General features: G+C 51.0%; 9 protein-coding genes across 9 annotated transcripts; 4 read left to right on the top strand and 5 right to left on the bottom strand.

Annotated features, from left to right (window-relative positions):
* Window positions 1-15: 15 nt before the first annotated feature.
* Window positions 16-1,012, bottom strand: VTN77DRAFT_217 (mitochondrial 37S ribosomal protein uS15m; the record flags this gene model as incomplete). Its single annotated transcript, XM_069417981.1, has 2 exons — window positions 16-902; window positions 967-1,012. 2 exons carry the CDS (start codon window positions 1,010-1,012, stop codon window positions 16-18), a joined length of 933 nt encoding a protein of 310 aa, XP_069282580.1.
* Window positions 1,013-1,343: 331 nt separating this feature from the next.
* Window positions 1,344-2,314, top strand: VTN77DRAFT_216 (40S ribosomal protein uS2; the record flags this gene model as incomplete). Its single annotated transcript, XM_069417970.1, has 2 exons — window positions 1,344-1,513; window positions 1,576-2,314. 2 exons carry the CDS (start codon window positions 1,344-1,346, stop codon window positions 2,312-2,314), a joined length of 909 nt encoding a protein of 302 aa, XP_069282579.1.
* A 2,823-nt stretch (window positions 2,315-5,137) lies between these two features.
* Window positions 5,138-6,071, bottom strand: VTN77DRAFT_215 (uncharacterized protein; the record flags this gene model as incomplete). The annotated part of the gene is made up of 4 exons (XM_069417959.1): window positions 5,138-5,299; window positions 5,380-5,499; window positions 5,598-5,829; window positions 5,992-6,071. 4 exons carry the CDS (start codon window positions 6,069-6,071, stop codon window positions 5,138-5,140), a joined length of 594 nt encoding a protein of 197 aa, XP_069282578.1.
* Window positions 6,072-8,457: 2,386 nt separating this feature from the next.
* Window positions 8,458-9,188, bottom strand: VTN77DRAFT_214 (uncharacterized protein; the record flags this gene model as incomplete). The annotated part of the gene is made up of 3 exons (XM_069417948.1): window positions 8,458-8,550; window positions 8,604-8,806; window positions 8,864-9,188. The coding sequence occupies 3 exons, from the start codon at window positions 9,186-9,188 to the stop codon at window positions 8,458-8,460; spliced, it is 621 nt and encodes a 206-aa protein (XP_069282577.1).
* Window positions 9,189-9,640: 452 nt separating this feature from the next.
* Window positions 9,641-10,445, top strand: VTN77DRAFT_213 (uncharacterized protein; the record flags this gene model as incomplete). Its single annotated transcript, XM_069417937.1, has 3 exons — window positions 9,641-10,112; window positions 10,191-10,329; window positions 10,424-10,445. The coding sequence occupies 3 exons, from the start codon at window positions 9,641-9,643 to the stop codon at window positions 10,443-10,445; spliced, it is 633 nt and encodes a 210-aa protein (XP_069282576.1).
* An 817-nt stretch (window positions 10,446-11,262) lies between these two features.
* On the top strand, window positions 11,263-12,681 carry VTN77DRAFT_212 (uncharacterized protein; the record flags this gene model as incomplete). Its single annotated transcript, XM_069417926.1, has 3 exons — window positions 11,263-12,201; window positions 12,252-12,575; window positions 12,625-12,681. 3 exons carry the CDS (start codon window positions 11,263-11,265, stop codon window positions 12,679-12,681), a joined length of 1,320 nt encoding a protein of 439 aa, XP_069282575.1.
* A 1,026-nt stretch (window positions 12,682-13,707) lies between these two features.
* VTN77DRAFT_211 (uncharacterized protein) lies at window positions 13,708-15,005 on the bottom strand (the record flags this gene model as incomplete). The annotated part of the gene is made up of 4 exons (XM_069417915.1): window positions 13,708-13,791; window positions 13,871-14,766; window positions 14,836-14,924; window positions 14,974-15,005. 4 exons carry the CDS (start codon window positions 15,003-15,005, stop codon window positions 13,708-13,710), a joined length of 1,101 nt encoding a protein of 366 aa, XP_069282574.1.
* Window positions 15,006-15,342: 337 nt separating this feature from the next.
* On the top strand, window positions 15,343-17,398 carry VTN77DRAFT_210 (uncharacterized protein; the record flags this gene model as incomplete). The annotated part of the gene is made up of 3 exons (XM_069417904.1): window positions 15,343-15,467; window positions 15,600-15,760; window positions 15,825-17,398. 3 exons carry the CDS (start codon window positions 15,343-15,345, stop codon window positions 17,396-17,398), a joined length of 1,860 nt encoding a protein of 619 aa, XP_069282573.1.
* A 602-nt stretch (window positions 17,399-18,000) lies between these two features.
* VTN77DRAFT_209 (uncharacterized protein) lies at window positions 18,001-18,963 on the bottom strand (the record flags this gene model as incomplete). The annotated part of the gene is made up of 3 exons (XM_069417892.1): window positions 18,001-18,561; window positions 18,703-18,858; window positions 18,958-18,963. 3 exons carry the CDS (start codon window positions 18,961-18,963, stop codon window positions 18,001-18,003), a joined length of 723 nt encoding a protein of 240 aa, XP_069282572.1.
* Between the last annotated feature and the right edge of the window lie 974 nt (window positions 18,964-19,937).

The following is a 19,937-nucleotide window of genomic DNA, read 5'->3' as shown; positions in this document are numbered from 1 at the left end:
AGATGGCCGAGAGTTTTACATGCTGATTTCGCCTTTCCAAGCAGCATCGGACAACCCGAGAGTCTCCATAAGGTACTGCCACCTGGGGCCACCTCGTTCCCTCCTTCTCAAGTAGCGGAGAAGCTTCTGCCTCTTGTGTACTAAGAGTCGCAGATTCCGCTTGTTGTGCTTATCTCTATTTGCACCCGCCTGTTCCAGGTGCCTAGACAGGTTCAAGATCTTCGTGGTCAAGATGGCGACTTGCACTTCGGGAGAGCCCGTATCCGGCCCAGCCCGGGGTGTCTTTTCCGGATGTGGTTGTTGCACTGCGGGAGCTGGCTTTGGGGGTAGAAATTTGTCTGTGTTGTGTCGTCCGAATGTATCAATGCATTTTTGGATGTTCACCCTCAAGCGATCTTTGGAGTTCCCGTTGGCGAGGCTCACGATACGGTTAATGGCTTCTTGCGCATTTCGATGTTCCTGCAGGTGTCTCTCCGCAGCCTCCTTCTCCAATTGAGGATCGGCGGTTTCTCGCTCCGGGTTCTGGATGGGCGATGTAAGCTCTTTGGAGTACTCGAGGGCTTCTTGAAGCTCCGGCCGAGTGACGAAGTAATTGAGAGCATCAGATGAAGCACCACCCTCCGTTGACGATTCACTCTGGGTTTGCTGAACGGTCTCAGTCGATTGAATAGACTGGATAAACGGAGTTGGTTTGCTTTTGACCGGGTCGCCTAACGCAGCTTGGCGCTCTTCACGGAGGGCTTGCTGGCGGGAGAGATTGGCGGCTTTGCGCTGACGGGACAGAGCCATGAGGAAGGGGTCATGTCTCCTCCTTTCTCTGGACTCAAAGGACCCCGCACGAATTGTGGTTTTGCATGGTTGGTGAGAGAAGGCCGACAGAGGGCTCTGTACATGGGAAGAACCTGCAACAACATCATTAGCTCGCAGCTGGCAGACTGAGAAATTGTCATTGTCTCGACCACATACCCGTAAATGCCTTGAACGGCGAAGGAAATGAGATGCGAGGCGGCATTGTGCAAGACGGCAGTTGACTGTTGTCTCACCACGTCGTCAACAGCGCCTTCTCCAGAACTTTTTCCATGAACTGCTGCAGCCATGCCCGGCTTCGGGATCGAAGCGTGCCTAGGGCTGGATCGGGACTAGCGGCACTCGTGACTCGCGCGCGGATCCGCGAAGTCTTGGCGCGGTGTTGCCCTAACCCACAACGCCGCAAGCGAAATTCTTCTATATCCGCGGCCTCAAAAGGGAAAAAGGCTCCCTCCGTCCTCCTTCTCTCCTCCTACGCATCTCGACAAGTGCCAGGCGATTCTCTCCAGCCAATTCGCACCGACCAGTCGTCCATCATGGCTCCCTCAAACCTGCCCCCGATCTTCAATGCCACCTCCCAGGACATTGAGATGCTGCTCGCAGCTCAATGTCACTTGGGTTCCAAGAACCTCCAGGTGCACATGGAGCCTTACGTCTGGAAGACTCGCCCGGACGGTATCAACATTATCAACATCGGCAAGACCTGGTAGGTTTTTTCCAGTTTTATTCGCGACAATTTTTTCGTGTAGTTTCTAACGGCAATGCCAGGGAGAAGATCGTTCTTGCTGCCCGTATCATCGCTGCCGTTGACAACCCCGCCGACGTTGCGGTCATCTCCGCTCGTCCCTACGGTCAGCGTGCTGTCCTGAAGTTCGCTGCGCACACTGGCGCCACTGCCATTGCTGGTCGTTTCACCCCCGGTAGCTTCACCAACTACATCACCCGCTCCTTCAAAGAGCCCCGCCTGATCGTTGTCACCGACCCCCGCACCGATGCCCAGGCCATCAAGGAGGCTAGCTACGTCAACGTCCCCGTGATTGCTCTTTGCGACACTGACTCGCCCACCGAGTTTGTTGATGTTGCTATCCCTACCAACAACAAGGGTCGTCACGCCATTGGTCTCATCTGGTGGATGCTGGCTCGTGAGGTCCTCCGTCTCCGTGGAACCCTGGCCTCCCGTGATGTGGAGTGGGATGTTGTCGTCGACCTCTACTTCTACCGTGACCCTGAGGCCGAGGAGACCAAGGCCATTGACGATGAGGCCAAGGTTGCGGGCGCTGATGAGGTTGGCCCCGCTGCCATTGAGTCCGGATACGCCGCCGACAACTGGGATGTCTCGGGTGCTGGTGCTGGTGTTCCCGGCTCTGCTTTCGCTGCTGCTAGCGCTGTTGCTGCTGGCACCAGCTGGGAGGCTGACGGTGGCGACTGGGCTGCCAGCTCTGGTGCCGCTGCTGCTGGTGAGAGCTGGGCTGCCGAGGCCCCGGCCAACCCTGACACCAAGTGGTAAATTCTTGACGGGGAGAGGAGCCTGCGAGGACCAAAGTTACTAACATAATAGAATTCGGGACCTTTGGGAAGGACGAGGGCGTTTGTCCACGTGGCGCGCCTATCTCACAAAAATCATCTGGACACATCCTCAAAAAAGCATGATCTATCTCAGCATGTTCCTTTAACCCAATCCAATGCATACAAAAAAAGGGAGGAAAATAAAAGCAACCTGAAAGGAAACTTGAATCTGCACGTTAGGGCTACGATATGATTTGGTCTGATGACATGTGATGTGGTGTGGTTTCCATATGGGGGAGATTTCCTTTGCCATTCCTTAATATTTTGTTTTGACTGGCACTTATGAGGGAAAGATACCCAGTTTGCTCTAGCTTAGCTCTCTGGGGGAAAGCCCTGTGCTGTCAAAACTCGACGAGGTGGACTTAACCGTTGCCTCGGGGGGAATCTCCTTTGTAGTGTAGCTACTATATCTCATATCTCTTCGTTTTAGACCTAAATCGGAAAAGTATGCTCCTGACAGTAAACTTCCTTTTAAGTGTGACACAGCATTGGTAGCGATTTCGATTCTTCTGTAGATCTACCTACACATTTAGGTTTGTAGGAATGTAGCAAGACGCAATGTACCTCATTCCCAGACAGAACTGGGTGTGAGCTTTTTTATGTCTTTTTTTCTCTTTTAATTTTGGTGTGACTCTTGAGTGTTAATTATTAGAATAGATTTTGGTTAAACTGTTGGATTAATCGAAATTATTGTCTTTTTTCCTCCTCTAATCAAAGATAACTACATATTTGACATGGCTCTAATTATATATTTCCTTAGGCAACTTACTATCCTTCTAGAATTCTAGCTCTAAATAAAGTCCTGATTGGAAAAAAAATACCAACGACCATAGTCCCTGCTCATTGTTAAATTGCTTTGAAAGTTGATCACCGTTATATATCTTTCGAGATCAGGGTAAAAGAAATAATACCTGTTAAGACACCGACTCCAACAGAAACCTTCGGTGAGGGACAGCAAACATCAACTCCGTAGGAAAGGTGAATACTGTATCTGAAAACAGACGGGCTGAAGAAAAAGGGGTATCCTAGTACTCCACATCACGATACGTCAGATCAGGGTAATTCCCCGTCTCGATATCGGGAATCTCGTCCTCCCCAAAAGCCGCGTAAGGCCCCTCAGGCCAGAATTCCATCCGCGGCCAGGCCTCTTCCGGCTCGGTGGCAGGCTCCGGGTGAACGTCCGCAGAAGAAGGAGCTCTGTGATAGACCTGGGGCACCGCGGGCGGAGGGTGCTGGTACAGTCTATCTCGGTAGAAGCGCGCCTGTTGGGCCGCTCCGATGGCCGTCAGGAAGGACACGGTATTGAAGCGTCCCGTCGGCTTGGCTCGTTCCTCGTTGATAGAGGTGATCAGCGACTGGGGAAGACCGTTGGGCCCGCACTCGTGCGCGAACTGCAATAGCCGAACAACGACCTTCACCCAGTGGTAGATCTCGACGTAGCTCACCGTGCCGATGTGCTGACGGAACTCGATGGTGCGCCGCGAGCGTTCAGTCTGACAGTACTCCGACTCTCGGATCAGGTACCCCATATGGTACGCGGGCACGTACCAGTAGCTGTCCTCGAGGTAGGGAACGGGCTTGAGGTCCTCGTCCTCGAGTTTCAGCCCCATCCACACCCAGTTGAGAGCCATGAAGTCATGGCACCGGTCCAGGGCCGTGGCGGCATTACCTTTGTATCTGAGAATTTGGCTCGGAAGGCTGCCGTAGGGGCTGATCATCCGAGAAGGCGGGTGGATAGCATTGAGCTCCGGCTCGCACAGCGTCACAAGCTGGCAGAAGTTGCGAAGCGTCTTCATGGGAAAACCCCTGCTGTACATGTAGTCCTGGATTCGAGGGTCGGTGACGGCTCCAACATGGACGTGCAGCCCACAACTGTCGTTGACAAAGATGTCGAAATTGGAGGTGAGACACCTCAGCATACGGCGAATCTCCCGGAACGAGTCGAACGTCGACGCCCTCGCGAAGCGCAGTACCGGGGTGGTGATTTCGACCGGGGCATACCCGAATTCAACGTCCACATCCCTCTTTGGTTTAACAGTTTCGTCGTATTTGACGGTCCAGGATCCGAGTTCTGGCTCGCTGGTATCATAGTTGTTGACTTCCAGGCCGTCCCTGCGGAGGACTTGGATGAGGTGCTCGTGCACAACAAAAAAATCGTAAGTGTTAGTAGCGAGATCTGGCTGGATGTTATAGTCAGCAAATCTGAATTTAATGATCAATTCTAATTCGACGCCGAATGTGAAGAACAGGGGGTAGTACTGGGACGAAACGTGAGAGCCAGTCGGCACGAAAGCCATTTTTGCCAGTCGTTGCTTTGAAAACTGTCGGGATCGTGGATAATGGTTAAGGCTTGATGATTTGGCATGTATATATCTGATTCAAGGCAGGATGATCATGTCGTCTGTAGAGAGATCAACTCCAGGAAATGGACGCCATTTTATATATAAACGACGGGTAGTGGACCAGGAAAATGGATGCTTTTTGCCGTCAAATTTGAGCAGTCATTACTCCATGCGGGTGACTTCTTTATAGGCTCCATGATCCGGCAAGATTGAACAATGGGACAAAGAAGTCGTGAACTTCTATGTTGACTTTCGTAGGCACTGTGATAGAAACAAGAGAGATAAGGACAAAGAGGCATTGTTCTCCCTTCTACCTGTGAAACTAAGACAGCGTAAGTCCATTAACCAGCAGTATTATACAAAGAAAGGTCTCAATCAGAAAGAAACACCTATAAATATGCTAGATGAAACAAATACCATGATCAAAGAATTGTACAGCCACCTGCACTCTGCCCTCCTTGGGCTGTAGTAGTCATCGCTGCAACCTTTGCAATGTCTTCAAAGGTTTCAGCGACAAGCTCTCCTGTAACAGCGGAGCACTCCGCATAGCGATCACAATGGAGCTCTTGAGCAATGCGGTAAGACTGTTTTCTTGTCAGTACTTGAAACACAGGCATCCATAGAATTTTACCGAGCCAACAGAAATGCTTCCAGGGTAACTCGCCTCCTGAGGATAGATTATACTCTCATTTTCTTCTCTGAGGTCCCTTTTGAGGCCTATCATCATAACAGGAATACGTTCACCTGCTCCGCTTTGAAAATATCGGGTGATATCATTTCGCCACTGCAAGTTGGGTTTTTCATGTTTAGCAGAGAGACCAGAATTCTCATTGACAAAGCAAAACAGATCGAATCTGGCTCAGTGATTTGCGAGCAACCTACCCCTTTCAAGCCATCCAGAGTCGCTCTATTGGAGATATCAAACGCCAATAGAACGACGTCCGGCTGCAATGACGTCCAATGCTGGTTAGGGTTTGCCGTGTCGTAAAACTCCAGTCGGAATGATTTCTTCGAGAACCGGATATCGTAGACAAATGGTTGATTGCTGTCATGGAGGAGCTGCAGAGGCTCCTTTGTTTCCCCTGGCGGGCTTGCTTTGGGAGACTTCAGCCGACTAAGCCAGAGTCAGTTACAATGGTCGAGAACTGATATTTCCGCAGAAAAAAAAAGATAGCAATCAGTGTAAGAGAGTACAAACAGAAACTAGCACGGTATAAAGAGTATGCAGATGAAAGAGAGAGTGCACACCAATATCGCAAGGAAATGGGGTACCTACGATAAGAAGGTCGACTTACCGCAACCAGGATCTCCGAGGAGGAGGATGGTCACAGTCGCCTTCTCGCCCGGCTCGTCCATGATGGACGATAGGACTGAGTCCGTCAAGTTATTTTGAGTGCAATCCAAGATGTTAATGTGGACATAGTAAGCTTGAATTACGGCATATGGATGTATTCCAGATGATCTGTGACAGCGGTAGTCGGTCCGTCCACGATTTACATTACGGTACAGCATAAATTACAACTCTGAGCCAACTCGAAAATTTCTCGAATGCGGCAAACTTCAAGATCAGATTACCACAACTGGATGCAGACCAGGAGTCTAATAGCTAGCTAGAGGGGATGTGGCGGTCCCATTGCAGATTCCCGAGATTCAGCCGCATCCCAGAAAAGTTCTTGCCAGCAGAAATACCGCGCAGTTTCTCCTCTTCCTTCTACTGGCAGGGCCCGAAATTCGTCTCCTCCAAAGCTAAATCTAATATGTCGCAAGCCGACCAGCAAGGTTCCCAGCAAGGTTCCCAGCAAGGTTCCCAGCAAGGACCTGATTACTCGACCTGGAGCACATCCAGCCTTATCGAGCGCATTACGGAACTCGAACGTCAGCTTCAGTCCCAGGCAGCTCAATTGTCTGCAGCCCGTTCTTCGACCGAGAAGAACGATGTTGTGTCTCCTACCCAAGCGCAAGCCGTCTCCACGGAGTCGCCAGACGTGAGATCGAAGACGAAGAGCAACGATCCGCCGCCTGATGATTTCACGCGGGTGCGCTCGCCAGATCGTCCAGCAAAGAAGGAGGCCCGGGAGATTGACCCCTCGAAATACCACACCCGCTTCATTGCGCTCAAGTTCGCCTACTTGGGCCAGCGATACAATGGATACGAGCACGCAAACGGGAACGTGACTCCGCTGCCCACGATTGAGGAAGAGCTGTGGAAGGCTTTGCGCAGGGCGCGCCTCATCTTCCCCATGAACAGTTCGTCGACAGATGACTTCGAGGATAACAGCCCGAGGGGAATGAGGCCCTACACCATCAACTGGGAGGGCTGTGATTACTCGAAGTGCGGGCGCACGGATCGGGGAGTGAGCGCTTTTGGGCAGGTCATCGGTATAAGAGTCAGGAGCGCGCGACCAAAGAAGCCATCTACGAGGAACAGCTCTTCTAGTAAACAGGAGCGTGTGACACAGGTCGATTCTCAGCAAAATCTAACAAGAGAAATCGATTCTAGCGCCCTTCCGAGCCTTGGGGAGGAAGACTTGCATGAATCTGATCCAGAGGATGACTGGGACGATATTGCAGATGAGCTACCCTATATACAAATCTTGAATAATCTCCTCCCAGAAGACATCCGCATCCTGGCGTGGTGCCCTCATCCACCCCCCGGCTTCGACGCTCGCTTCTCCTGTCGCGAACGTCGGTATAAGTACTTCTTCACCCAGCCAGCTTTTTCTCCTACCCCTGGCCCCTTGGGTTTCAATCGAGGCGCTGCGAAAGACCGCAAATTCAGAGAAGGCTGGTTAGATATTGAGGCTATGCGCGAAGCCGCAAAACACTTTGTGGGTGTCCACGATTTCAGGAACTTCTGCAAAGTAGACACCAGCAAGCAGATTACCAACTTTGAGCGCATAATTTACCATGCGGATATTGAGCTTGTTGACCCGAAAACTCACCCGCTGGGATACGTGGGAGAACCCGGATTTCGGGCCTTAGAAAACGAAACCGGTTCGGACAAGCCAGCAGGGTCAGAGGATTATCTGCCCTCCACGCCGCTGGTGTATGCATTCACTATCCACGGATCGGCTTTCCTGTGGCACCAAGTCCGTCACATGGTTTCGGTCCTCTTCTTGATCGGCCAAGGCCTTGAGTCGCCATCTATCATTCCGGAATTGCTGGATGTGTCCAAAAATCCACGCAAGCCGACATATGAAATGGCGTCGGATGCTCCCCTTGTTCTCTGGGATTGCATCTTCCCCGACGAAGCGAGCGGTAGCCGTGAGGATGCGCTGGAATGGGTATATGCTGGTGATCCCAGGCAGGCAAAGTCGTCATCCGGCAAAGGAGATGGCAAGTACGGTCTAGGAGGGATTGTCGACGGCCTGTGGACTGTTTGGCGGCAACGCAAGATGGATGAGATTCTTGCGGGGGCATTACTCGATTTGACTGTGAGCCAGGGTGACCGCAGTATCGTCACCCGGGATCCGCCGACAAAGCTACCACGCAGTCAGAAGGTATTCTACGGAGGGAATGAAGCAAGGCTAGGAGGCAAATATGTCCCTGTCATGGAAAAGAAGAAGATGGACACCGTAGAGGTCCTCAATGCGAGATATCTCGCAAGCAAGGAACGCAGAGCAGGGAAGAATGTGGACGATGACCACGGAGACATGTAGACATACCATCATAGATACCATCATAGAATATAAATACTAAGTTCAACGCAAAAACTGATGCGCGTTATGTCATCTGTAAACTACTAACCATGGAGTGACCCTGATTTGGACTCGTAGAGACATTGACGAGCGCCCCTCCAGACCTCTTCAAGGATCATTCGCTTCGGTAAAAGGTTCTATTAGGCATGGTTAGGACTTGCTCAGATAACAGAAGGCATTCAATGCTTACCGGAAACACAACCACGACATCGGGTTCGCCCTCCACGATGACTGCCAGGTAGAAACGCACTTCAAACCCCTTGAAGGCCTCATGGATGACAATATCTTGGATTTGTGTAGTTGGAATAAACCTTGTTGCAGCGCTGGACCAGTACATTGAAGAGGACGTGGACGTCTGGATTCCCAAACCACGAATGACAAGAAGCGATTCCTCTGCGCAAGCCAATCAGTCATGTGTCTTCAGGACATTTTGCAATTGCACAAACACACCAGTATATCCCTTTCGCCATACTGCGTAAATCAACAAGGCACTCACGCCCGCGATAATTGACCAGCCATAGTGATCTGCAACGCGACAGGCAAAGCCGCCCAGAGCAGTCGACCATATATCGTTCCACAACCCATTCTCCACGAGGAAAGAGTGACGCAGTTTGGCTGCGTCAACCAACAAGACAAAAATAAAGACGAGAATGCGCAGAAGAACCTCCGCACAGAATGCAAGCTTAGCGGGCCATGTGTGACGCGAGGGAGCGTTGGAAACGGTGAAACAAACCGTCGTGGGGGATGGACGACGGACGGTGAGCCGTGCTGGCATTGAGACTACCACGATGTTGTAGCAAGTAGAAATCCAACAGATTTTCGGTGCGCAGCCATCCTACCTATAGGTAGGGAAGGACCTTGCGCGGTTGATGCTTTGCACTGCTCTCACAGAAAACATACTCCGTACGAGCATCATCAAAGCCCCCGGAGCTGAGATTGGGCGCCTTACCCGCCCTTGTCCGCCAGTGCCAGGCCAGGCCAGATTGGGCCGCAGCTATCACGTGTGCGGAGGCTGCCAGCTTCTCCGACAACTGAGACCATACTCCCTCACGAGTCACGAGTCACCAAGCTCCCCAGTCCTTCCCCAGAACTGCCATCTTCATACAAATCGCTCTCGTACTTTTACTATTACTACTTGGCCTACGATCTGGAAAGCTTGAGAGCCGTCTCACCAACGCGCTACTTCCTTCATCACCCGCACGTGTTTGCGTTCCCGACCAGCAAACCATGCCAAGGTCACGATCACGATCACGATCTCGATCTCCTCGAATGGAGGAGCGAAGACGGAGCAGATCGCCGGACGGTGACAGAGACAGGCCGCGGAAGAGCCATGGTGGCTTCCGGTGGAAGGATACCACGCGTCGCGAAGACAGATATGCAGAGGACGACCGCAGACTGGAACGGGGCTACAGAGATAGAGGGGATCGAGCACGGTCGCCTCGCCGGGACAGAGATGGGGACAGATACGGAGACAGATACGGAGACAGGTATAGGGACGGTGCCCGTGACCGTTGGCGTGGCAATGACAGGGAGAGACGTCCCCACGATCGCGAGAAGCACCGAGACGAGGACCGCAAGCCAAAACCGAAGGAGAAGAAGCCAGCAGTGTCGCAGTCGTCAGAGCCTATGATTGTTGTGCATGTCAATGACCGTCTGGGAACCAAGGCTGCTATCCCGTGCCTTCCTTCAGATCCAATCAGTGAGTGCACCCCCTGACTTGGAGAAGACAGTGGTATTCACCACGACACGGGGCAATGTCTAATGCTTTGGATTGCAGAACTCTTCAAGGCTCAGGTTGCCGCGCGCATTGGGCGTGAACCACACGAAATACTACTCAAGCGACAAGGAGAACGCCCATTCAAGGACCACCTTACATTGGAGGATTATGGAATAAGCAACGGGGTCCAGCTTGATTTGTGAGCCACAACTTTCCCCCTTCCCGAGCCCTTCCCCCTGCGTGATATAGATGAACGTTGGGATTGGTGACAGATGCTGACTACGTGGCTGCAGGGAGGTCGATACAGGCGATTGAAACGCGAGGCTCTGCCGCCCTGTTGTTACTCAGCTAAGCGGATCCGGGCAGCCGCTGCAGCTTCGAGATCAGGCCGGCAGCATGATTACAGCTCGAGTTCTCCTGTTGCAATAGTCTTTGTTGCTTCTTTGTGATGTGTCTCATGGGACTATTATGGGGTCTGGCGCTCAAAATGGCTCTTTTTTTCGGGGGTTTCTCATGTATCTACCAGCGAAAGGATTGAATCCACATTGTAACGCAAGTATCCATGCCAGCCAGCGTCTTGTGATTGGGCCCCAGTCGTCCTTCTATGCCCGCACACAATTTGCTAGCTGATTGTGTTCACTTGCTGGACCGCTGCTGGATTCTGCCTTTCGTTTTCCTTTCCAAGGTTCTTTTTTTTTTCCCTGTTACAGCGGCACGCGGGGTGTTTGGTGGGCGCATTTTCGACGCCTTGCCGGTTTGGGCAGTCGCGCCACAGCTGCCGGTTTTGGAGCGATGAGCCAAGCCTGACAGGCCGGTTCCACTCCTCTGGAACAGTCTTTTTTCTCCATCGCGGCTCACACGACCGACTCCTCCAATTCTTCATCTCAATGCTTGCTTCTCTTCTTAGCTATCTCAACCCCGCCTGTGTTGACTATCATCCGCAATTCCCACCATGAGGTAGTGGTTCCGCTCGCTCTTGGATGCAAAATTTCTTGGCCGCATCTCTCCACCGGTGACCGCCCGAGACTTTTTCCTGCTATCCACCTACCCTCTTAGCTCCCCCACAATCTTTACCTTTATCGCCCTTCACCACGCTCAGGACTTTCAGCGACCTCGAAAAAATTGTTTAGCCATGGTCAGAAACATCGTTGTCATCGGGGGCACCTCCCATCCGCGCCTGACCCAGACTATCTGCAACCACCTTGGTATCCCTCCGGCGAATGTGCTGCTGTCGAAATTCGCCGTAGGTGAGACCAGAGTGGAGATTAAGGAGTCTGTCCGAGAAAAAGATGTCTACATTATCCAATCTGGCGGCGGGAAGGTCAATGACCATCTGATCGAACTGTTGATCACCATCTCGGCCTGCAAAACTGCCTCGGCTAAGAAAGTAACCGCTGTTCTCCCTTTGTTTCCCTACTCGCGCCAGAGTGATATCCCTTACAACAAGACCGGTGCTCCGCTCGCTAAGTCGTCTCTGCCGCCATCGTTCACTTTTGACAGTACCCCGCCAACCCCGCACCCAGGGAAGCCAGAAAGTCAGGGCGTTGTGAATGGTGTCGACGGTCTTCAAAAGAGTCTCGCAAAAGCCCAACTGGAGGATTCCGAGGCCAGCGCAGTCAATGGCACCTCGCCTGTCAAGCGTCGCCCCATTGCAAATGGAGGCAGGCGCAGTGATACCCTCGACTCTACCCGATCAGATGCCAGCCTTCCCAACGGAGTGAGCAATGACGACAACGCTAGCGTCACTTCGGTCTCTGCAAAAGTCGCAACATTCGAGCCTCGCCCTGGGTATCGGCAGTGGGTTGCGCAGGCAGGCACCTTAGTCGCTGATTTGCTCACATGCGCCGGAGCGGATCACATCATCACGATGGACCTGCACGATCCCCAGTACCAAGGATTCTTTGACATCCCGGTTGATAACCTTTACGGGCGACCTCTTCTGAAGAGGTATATCCAGCGGCACATCCCAGACTATAAAAATGCCATCATCGTGAGTCCCGACGCCGGTGGTGCGAAGAGAGCTACCGCCATTGCCGACTCCCTGGGCATGGAATTTGCTCTCATTCACAAGGTGAGACCTCTTATCGTCTTTGCCTGCTTGTTGTATCTAATCTTGCGAAGGAACGTCGCCCTACCAAGATTACAGACCGTCAGAATGCCACCATGATGCTAGTCGGAGATGTCCGAGATCGGATCGCCATCCTGATCGACGACCTGGCGGACACGTCGAATACTATCACTCGGGCGGCCAAGTTACTGAAGAAAGAGGGAGCTTCTCAAGTCTATGCGTTGATCACGCACGGCATCCTTAGCGGCGATGCGATCGAACGTATTAACGCAAGCGCGCTCGACAAAGTCGTGGTGACAAATACTGTCGACCAAGAAGAGCACTGCAGACGCTGCCCCAAGCTTGAAGTTCTTGAAGTAGGGAACGTATTCGCCGAGGTATGATCTCCGACCCGTGCTTTCATAGTGAAGGCTCTGACAGTTTCAGGCTATTCGACGCGTGCATCATGGCGAGAGTATCAGCGTCCTGTTTCAATATGACTGAGCTCACGTCTCATGACTCCTGCCGATCTGGCTGCCGGGGCAATTGTGATTTCAGTAGAGATGCATAGCCTCTCGACCATTTTCGATAAGATACCATCGTATACGCAATCTCATTTAGAGCGGCAATCTCACTGCCAGGAGGGAACTATTCTATTCAAAAAACATGTTTCAACTGTGTCTAAAATCTGTTTTCTTTTTTCCTCATTCGCCACATCTTTTCTCATTGTTGACCAGTTTTATAAACGAAGAAGCACGCATGCAAAATAACGCCAGAACGATGACATTGACATGGCCAAGTGCTGGTTTCTTGTCTTGCTTTCGTTCATGAAATTTTTGTATGTTTTATCATTATGACTGCTGGGCGCCTTGGTCTGTTGTGCACTATTTTTCTTGAGTCCCAATATGGTGCAATCGAACGCTCTATTGCAAGTTCAAAATAGAAAGGCCAATAGCCCTATCCTATCCTACCGATCCGATCCTATCCATGTATGCACAGTTAAGTTACAAATAACCAACCAGACAAACCATCCTGAACCGCCTGCTCTCCCTAGGTTACCAGCTTTTTGCCATGCATGGATGTACGTTACGTTCACAAAATGAACCATTAGTCAGACATTATATCCTTTCTCCCATTTCTGTGTTGTAGAAATAAATCTCTCTCTCATTGTGATTTTTTTTCTTTGTAGGTAGTCATGTTCCATCTATCAATCATGAACTAAGTGAGAGGGGAAAAAGGAACAAGCAGGTCAATCAATCAATCCTTCATCAAATCCTAACGCCCACCGGAGGAAGACAAAGAAAAAAAAGCTACAAAAAAACAAAGATCAGATCAATAGTACGGCAGGTATGCCTCGGATACATACAATAAATAGACCAGGGAAAAAAAAAAACAAGTAGGCAAAGGACTTCTTTGCCGCCAAAAAAAGGCCAAAAACGACGCATGAAGGAGAAGATAGGAAAGAGTAATATAGGGAGATCTTGTAGGAGGAGGAGGAAGAGGTGAGAGGAGAAAAAAAAGGTGACGTGACTAAAATACGGAAATGTAGTTTCCTATCCTTTCCTTTTGGTGCTGTGCGATACATTCCGCAATCCAGGTGATGTTTCGAATTTCCTGCAATCAAAAAAAAAAATCAGCATGTCGAACGACTAAATTGTGTACCTTGCAAGTATGATCGGGGAGGGGGTTTTACCTGCTCTTTCAACTTCACCCACGCGTATACCACAGCCGGAGTGAATTGCCGTGTGAATACAATCTTGCACATGTTCATCTCTTTCTGGTAGAATAGGTCTTCGAGACTCTTTCCATCGGCGCTGCCCCCGCCAGCTATGCCACCAAACCCAGCGGGTCCACCCTGACTTAGACCGACGGCGTCGAAAAACGCCTTGTAATCAGCGACACCGCTGACTGCAAGCGCAACTGACTCGACGTCATCTGCCCGCGAAAGCATCAGCGAGCCCTCCGGATACAGCTTCCCGAACTCCGGGTACAGCCTCTTCCGCTCCTGCTTCGACAGCTCCGTCCCGAACGAGTTGAGTGTGATGTTGATGGCACGGCGATCGGCCTCGAACTCCAGAATTTCGGACATGACCTCCTGCGTCGGAGTTCCCTTGAAGTCTGGGTGCGTGTTAACGAAGTGATAGAAGTCCTCCAGGTAATTCTTGTACAGCATGTTGCGGACGATCTCAATGTTCAGCTCATCGAGATCCTGATGGCTGAGGCTGCCTTTGAAGTAAGGTGCCAGCGGTGTCTCGACCAGCACGGAGTTATACAGCTCTTCGATATTGGTCGCCACGCACAGAACGGGCATGGTCTCGAACCAGCCCAGGGGGTGGCAGCGCTCCAGCAGCTCTCGGGTATCTCGTTCATGCAGAGTGCCCGTAATCAACAACGCGACGTTGTCAATCATGTATCCGTAGGTTAAGTACTCCATGAACTTGGCGATTGAGCCCGTTGCCTGCGCCTGGAGGTAACGGAACTCGGCCACCAGCTTGTCCGTCATCTTGGCCGCGAGGGCCGAGGTCGAGGGATTGGGAGGCAGCGAAGCCAGAAAGTCCCCATAGGCGGGGGCCAGCTGAAGCTTGACATCTAAATTCGACAGGCATCAGAGTTATGCAATTCATATCAGAGCATGAAGTCGCAAGACAAGAGACCAACCATCTATCGTCTCGCATTGGGTCAAGTTGGCATAGTGCTGGCTGGTGAGGAGGCTGTTTCGATATCCGCGGACAATGCCTTCGATATAACTGTCGAAGTCAGTACATGGTCTCACTGCTCGGGAAGATAGCTACACACCCGCCATTCACATTAAAGAACAGGCCCTCCATGGTGGATGGTGATAACCGCTCAAGATGGCAGTCCAGTCCAGCCTCCGCGACGTTGCCCGCAGCTCAGTTGGAGCCACCCAGCCGTGGAGCTCGGGGCGGGTGGTAACAGCATTACATAAGCCGCCCGCTGCAGCCACTCACGCGCCAACTCGCTTTTTACCGCTCGACTCCAACTTCGAAATTTGAGCGAGTAAAAAAAAAAAGTCGAGCTCCCACTGTCCGGCCGCAGTTGCGCCTTCCCGCCAACTACACCCCGGCCTCTTGCTTCACGCCTGATCCTGACTCGCTGTTTCCTTTTTGGCAAGCATTGAACAGCTGAGAGTCGTCGTTGCCCACAATGACGCTTTTTATTCTTACCGAAACCAGTGCAGGCTATGCCCTGTTGAAGGCCAAGGACAAAAAGCTCCTCAAGCGCGATGACCTGGCCACCGAGACCGCAACCGCTGAAGGAGTCTCCAATCTGTGAGTATCCCTGATGTTAAGAGGCGCTGCATGAAAAATTTTTATCCCCTTGTCGGCGATTTATCGATGCGTTGGAAGTTCTGCAAGCGGCGAATTTAATTGCACGGGACGAATTTTTCTAACATCATACAGGCTGAAGTTGAAGAACTTCCAGAAGTTCGACAGTGCAGCTACCGCCCTTGAAGAAGTTGCTGCTCTTGTTGAAGGCAAAGTCACGCCTCGTCTTGCCAGCTTGCTCGACTCCATCAAAGATGAGAAGAAAGTGTCGCTGGCGGTTGCCGATCCCAAACTTGGTACGACAGCTCCTGTTCCTTCGTCCCCGTTTGCTTTTGAATAGTATTCTAACCATACGTGTAGGAAATGCCATTAGCAAGCTTCCTGGGCTCTCAATCCAGCCCATTGCCGACTCCTCCACCGCAGACATCTACCGCGCCATCCGAGAGCATCTCCCGACGCTGATTCCGGGTCTTGTTCCGGAGGACATGTCTGCCATGTCACTGGGTCTGTCGCATTCCCTTGCCCGACACAAGCTGAAGTTTTCGCCGGACAAGATCGACACCATGATCGTTCAGGCGATTGCGCTACTGGACGACCTGGACAAGGAGTTGAACACCTACGCCATGCGTGTGAAGGAGTGGTACGGCTGGCATTTCCCAGAAATGGCGAAGATCATTAACGACAACATTGCATATGCGAAGGTGGTTCTGAAGATGGGCATGCGGACAGACTGGGAGAAGGCGGATCTCTCTGAGATTCTTCCTGAGGAAATCGAAAATGCCGTGAAGAATGCGGCTGACCGCTCCATGGGTACGGAGATCAGTACAGAAGATCTGGAGAACATCCAGGCTCTGGCGGAGCAAGTCGTCAGCTTTGCTGAGTACCGACAGCAGCTTGCGAGCTATTTGTCGGCCCGTATGACGGCTATCGCCCCTAACCTGACTGCTCTCGTTGGTGAGCTGGTTGGTGCAAGACTTATTGCTCATGCTGGAAGCTTGATGAATCTGTCCAAGAGCCCCGCCAGTACAATTCAGATTCTGGGTGCGGAAAAGGCTCTGTTCCGTGCACTGAAGACCAAGCACGACACTCCTAAATACGGTCTGATCTACCATGCCTCCTTGATCGGCCAAGCCACGGGCAAGAACAAAGGAAAGATGGCTCGTATACTCGCAGCCAAGGCGTCTCTCGGTCTCCGTGTGGATGCACTCGCCGATTGGGATGAGGACGCCACTGAGGAGGAAAAGGCGGCCCTGGGTATGGAGGCCAGATACAACCTGGAGAGGAAGTTGGCTGCCATGGAGGGCAAGCCTCTGAAGCCAAGAGGTGTTGCAATTGCACCAAATGGCGTTACCACACAGCCTAAGAAATTCGAGATCAGCGAGACTAGGAAATACAACGCTGATGCTGATGGGCTTGTTGGCGATGAATCTGCAGCGTCGAAGAAGGACAAGAAAGACAAGAAGGATAAGAAAGAGAAGAAAGAGAAGAAGTTGATCGAGGAGGTCAAGGAACAAGCTGAGCCCGAAGACGAGGAGATGGCCGACGAACAGTCTGATGAGGACGAGGAGATGGAAGACAAGCCTCAGACGAACGGCGCCGGGCAGGATGAATCGTCTGACGAGTCCGACGAGGAAGACAAGAAGAAACACAAATCCAAGAAGGATCAGAAGCACGGTGACGTGGAGAAGATGGCCGAGAAAGCCGGTCTCAGCGTGAAGAGATATCTACGGAAGCTCGAGCGCGGCGAGATCAAGTTCGATGCCGAGGGCAACCCCACCGCTATTAGCAAGAAGGAGCTGAAGAGAGCGAAAAAGGAGGCCAAGAAGGCCGCCAAGGCAGCGGAAAAGGAGGGCAAGAAGCGAAAGAGAGATGAGGACGAGGGTGATGAAGCGGGCAAGGCAGAGAAGAAGAAAAAGAAGAAGAGCAAGGAGTGAATTAATCAAAAGTTATCAAAAATGTCGTTTGATTGCTGTATGATATCTATGTCTGTGTTGTTTTGATCTGTTGTTCTTGTGTCTGCTAATCTTTTTTTTCTTTTTGCTTTTTGTTCGGGTGGCATTTAGGGCAAGATTTGCTGGTCCATTCTACGGCGCAAAGGTGCTTGTTGGCATAGGGCGAGTATAGTACTTAGCCGGACAATACAATCAATGTTCATACTTGTTTCAAGCTGAAATGAGGATGGTAAAGTTGTAGAAAGGGAGTAAATCAGATTAACTTCTTTTACTAGGGTTTCCTCCGCCAGACAAGACCTCTTAAGAAGTAAGTCATAAATTGATCTGATCTATTGATCTCATTCCACTCAAATTTCGATATGCCAAGTTAATGTAATAAATAATCCAATAGTACACTCGCAGCCAACGCCCATCCATCCTGCTATGCTAAATAAAACAAAGTAAAATAGAATAAAATACACAGAATGAAATAAATAAAAGGCCATGTCGCGGTACATGAACTGAGATCATGAAAGAAAGAAAAGGGATAGAGAGAGAGAGAGAGAGAGAGAACAAGACAAGAACCTCCTTGCTCGCCTCATTTTTTAACCATTCCGCCTTCCTAACGTCTCCCGAATAATGCCCAATATGGCCGTGATGTCTTCATTCGAGAGTCTCTCCTCGCGCTCTTCGATGACGGTGTCTAGTAATGCTCGGGCGCCGTAGTCGTCGTCTTCTGCTTCTCCTTCTCCCTCGACGGCCTCTTCCCCCTCCGCTGCCTCACCGGTAGCAGCTAACCCTTCTCCTGCTTCTGCTTCAGATTCAACAGTATGAGCAACGTTGTTGCCGCCGCCATTCTCCATTACGATATCCTGGTTGGTGGTGGTGGTGGCAGCCGGTTTGGCCTTATCCAGCCCGATCCCCAAGTTGATGATCATGAGGACTTCACCTTTCGTGAGGCCATAGGGCTGGAGTTTCGTGATCAATTCGCGGATGGCGATGTCCATCGGCGTAGGTTCCTTTGAAGGAGGAGGAAGCGGGACTTGGACCCCTTGTTGTTGTTGTTGCTGTTGCTGCTGTTGTTGTTGTTGTTGAGGAGTCGGCTCGTGGACATAGCGGGGGTAGTTGAGAAGGTGAGGGGATATTCGGTGGACGTAGTTGTGGATCTGATGGATGTAATGTTAGCGAATGCTTTCTGTGATTGTGTTTTCTTTCCCTCTGTCTTTCTCAAGAAGATACAATAACCCCGAATACATGTTACAATAAAGGTGGATATCCGATCTAGGCTAGGGCTCGACAAAACTCACCTCTTTAACAACCGTATTATGATCCCGCAAATCCGGACTCGGAACCCAATGCCGTGCAGCGCCCGGAGGGGGGTTAGGAGGTCTTCTGGGCGGGTTTTCCGTCAGGAAAGCCAGGACCTCGATATTGGTCAGTGTTGCGGTTTGCGGGTCGATGATCTGTGTGCTTCCAAGTTAGCTGCTGGGTCAAGTTCACTTTTTTGGCTGGCCCGCGAACGACGCAGCGTGCGAATTGTAAGGGGTTGGGTAATGGCGCACCTTCATTGTCGACTCTTAAAGAGAATAGATCCCTGGTCAGGACGATGATTGTTGAAATTGTTGTATGTATGTACCAAGACCAGGTATGTAGTGTTGGTACTGTAGAGAGAATCATGCGGGGCGGAGGGGAATTGAAAATGTTGAATTTGCCGGCAGAAAAGGAAGAAAGCAAGGATGTGGGACAAAGGCGGTGTGTTAGTTTCGTCTCTTGTCTCGACTGCAACTTCCAAGTTGGGAATAATACAAGCCTCCTAATAATGGACGTGATAATTCACTATCACTATTAACTCAGTAGTATCCAGGATGAGTCGACCAATCTGAATATTGCGTCCGAAATTAGGTTGATGACGACAAATTGCATTAGTTCGGAGCCGTGATCCTGCAGGGCTCTCCGTTGTCCGTTGTCTATATATTCTGTGCTCTCTAATTTCTTGCCATTCCAAAACTCCTCAAGGAACGAAGATGAGGAGTCTTGTGGCGTGACATAATCCAATGGGCAAAAAGAAAGAAAGAAAGAAAAAGGAAATACCTGCCAATACACAGGTAGAGAAAGGAACATTAGTGACCAAACCGGATAAAGTCCCATCCAGGGGCCAGAGAAGCAAACTGGATAACAAAATAAAATCGCCAGGTCTGGTCTATTGAATTTTTCACCTCCCTGATTCCAAGCCACATACCTCCGCCAGACTAGCCCCGTTAAGCTTTAACAAGAAGATCCAAAAAATGGGAGGTAAGAAAGAAGGGGGGAAAATAAAGACCCGAAAAAGAAAGTATTGTTGTACAGAGGGAAAAACCGAATGACCCATTCGTGAAACGCCAATCGAAGGCAGTGCTTTTGGTTCGTCCAAGACCCTGAGAAATCATATAGAAAGAGACATCGATGAGAAGAATAGATGAGAAAGCCCTTCTTGAAGAGGGTGAAGGTTAAGCGTATGAAGAATGACGGGAGACCAGGCTTGGAGGATGACAGACCGGTATAT

This window comes from Rasamsonia byssochlamydoides, assembly GCF_041956645.1.
Source record: "Rasamsonia byssochlamydoides strain NRRL 3658 unplaced genomic scaffold VTN77scaffold_1, whole genome shotgun sequence".
NCBI classification, from domain to species: Eukaryota; Fungi; Ascomycota; class Eurotiomycetes; order Eurotiales; family Trichocomaceae; genus Rasamsonia; species Rasamsonia byssochlamydoides.
Note: the sequence above shows the minus strand (reverse complement) of the source record. Positions and strands in the feature narration are given on the sequence as shown.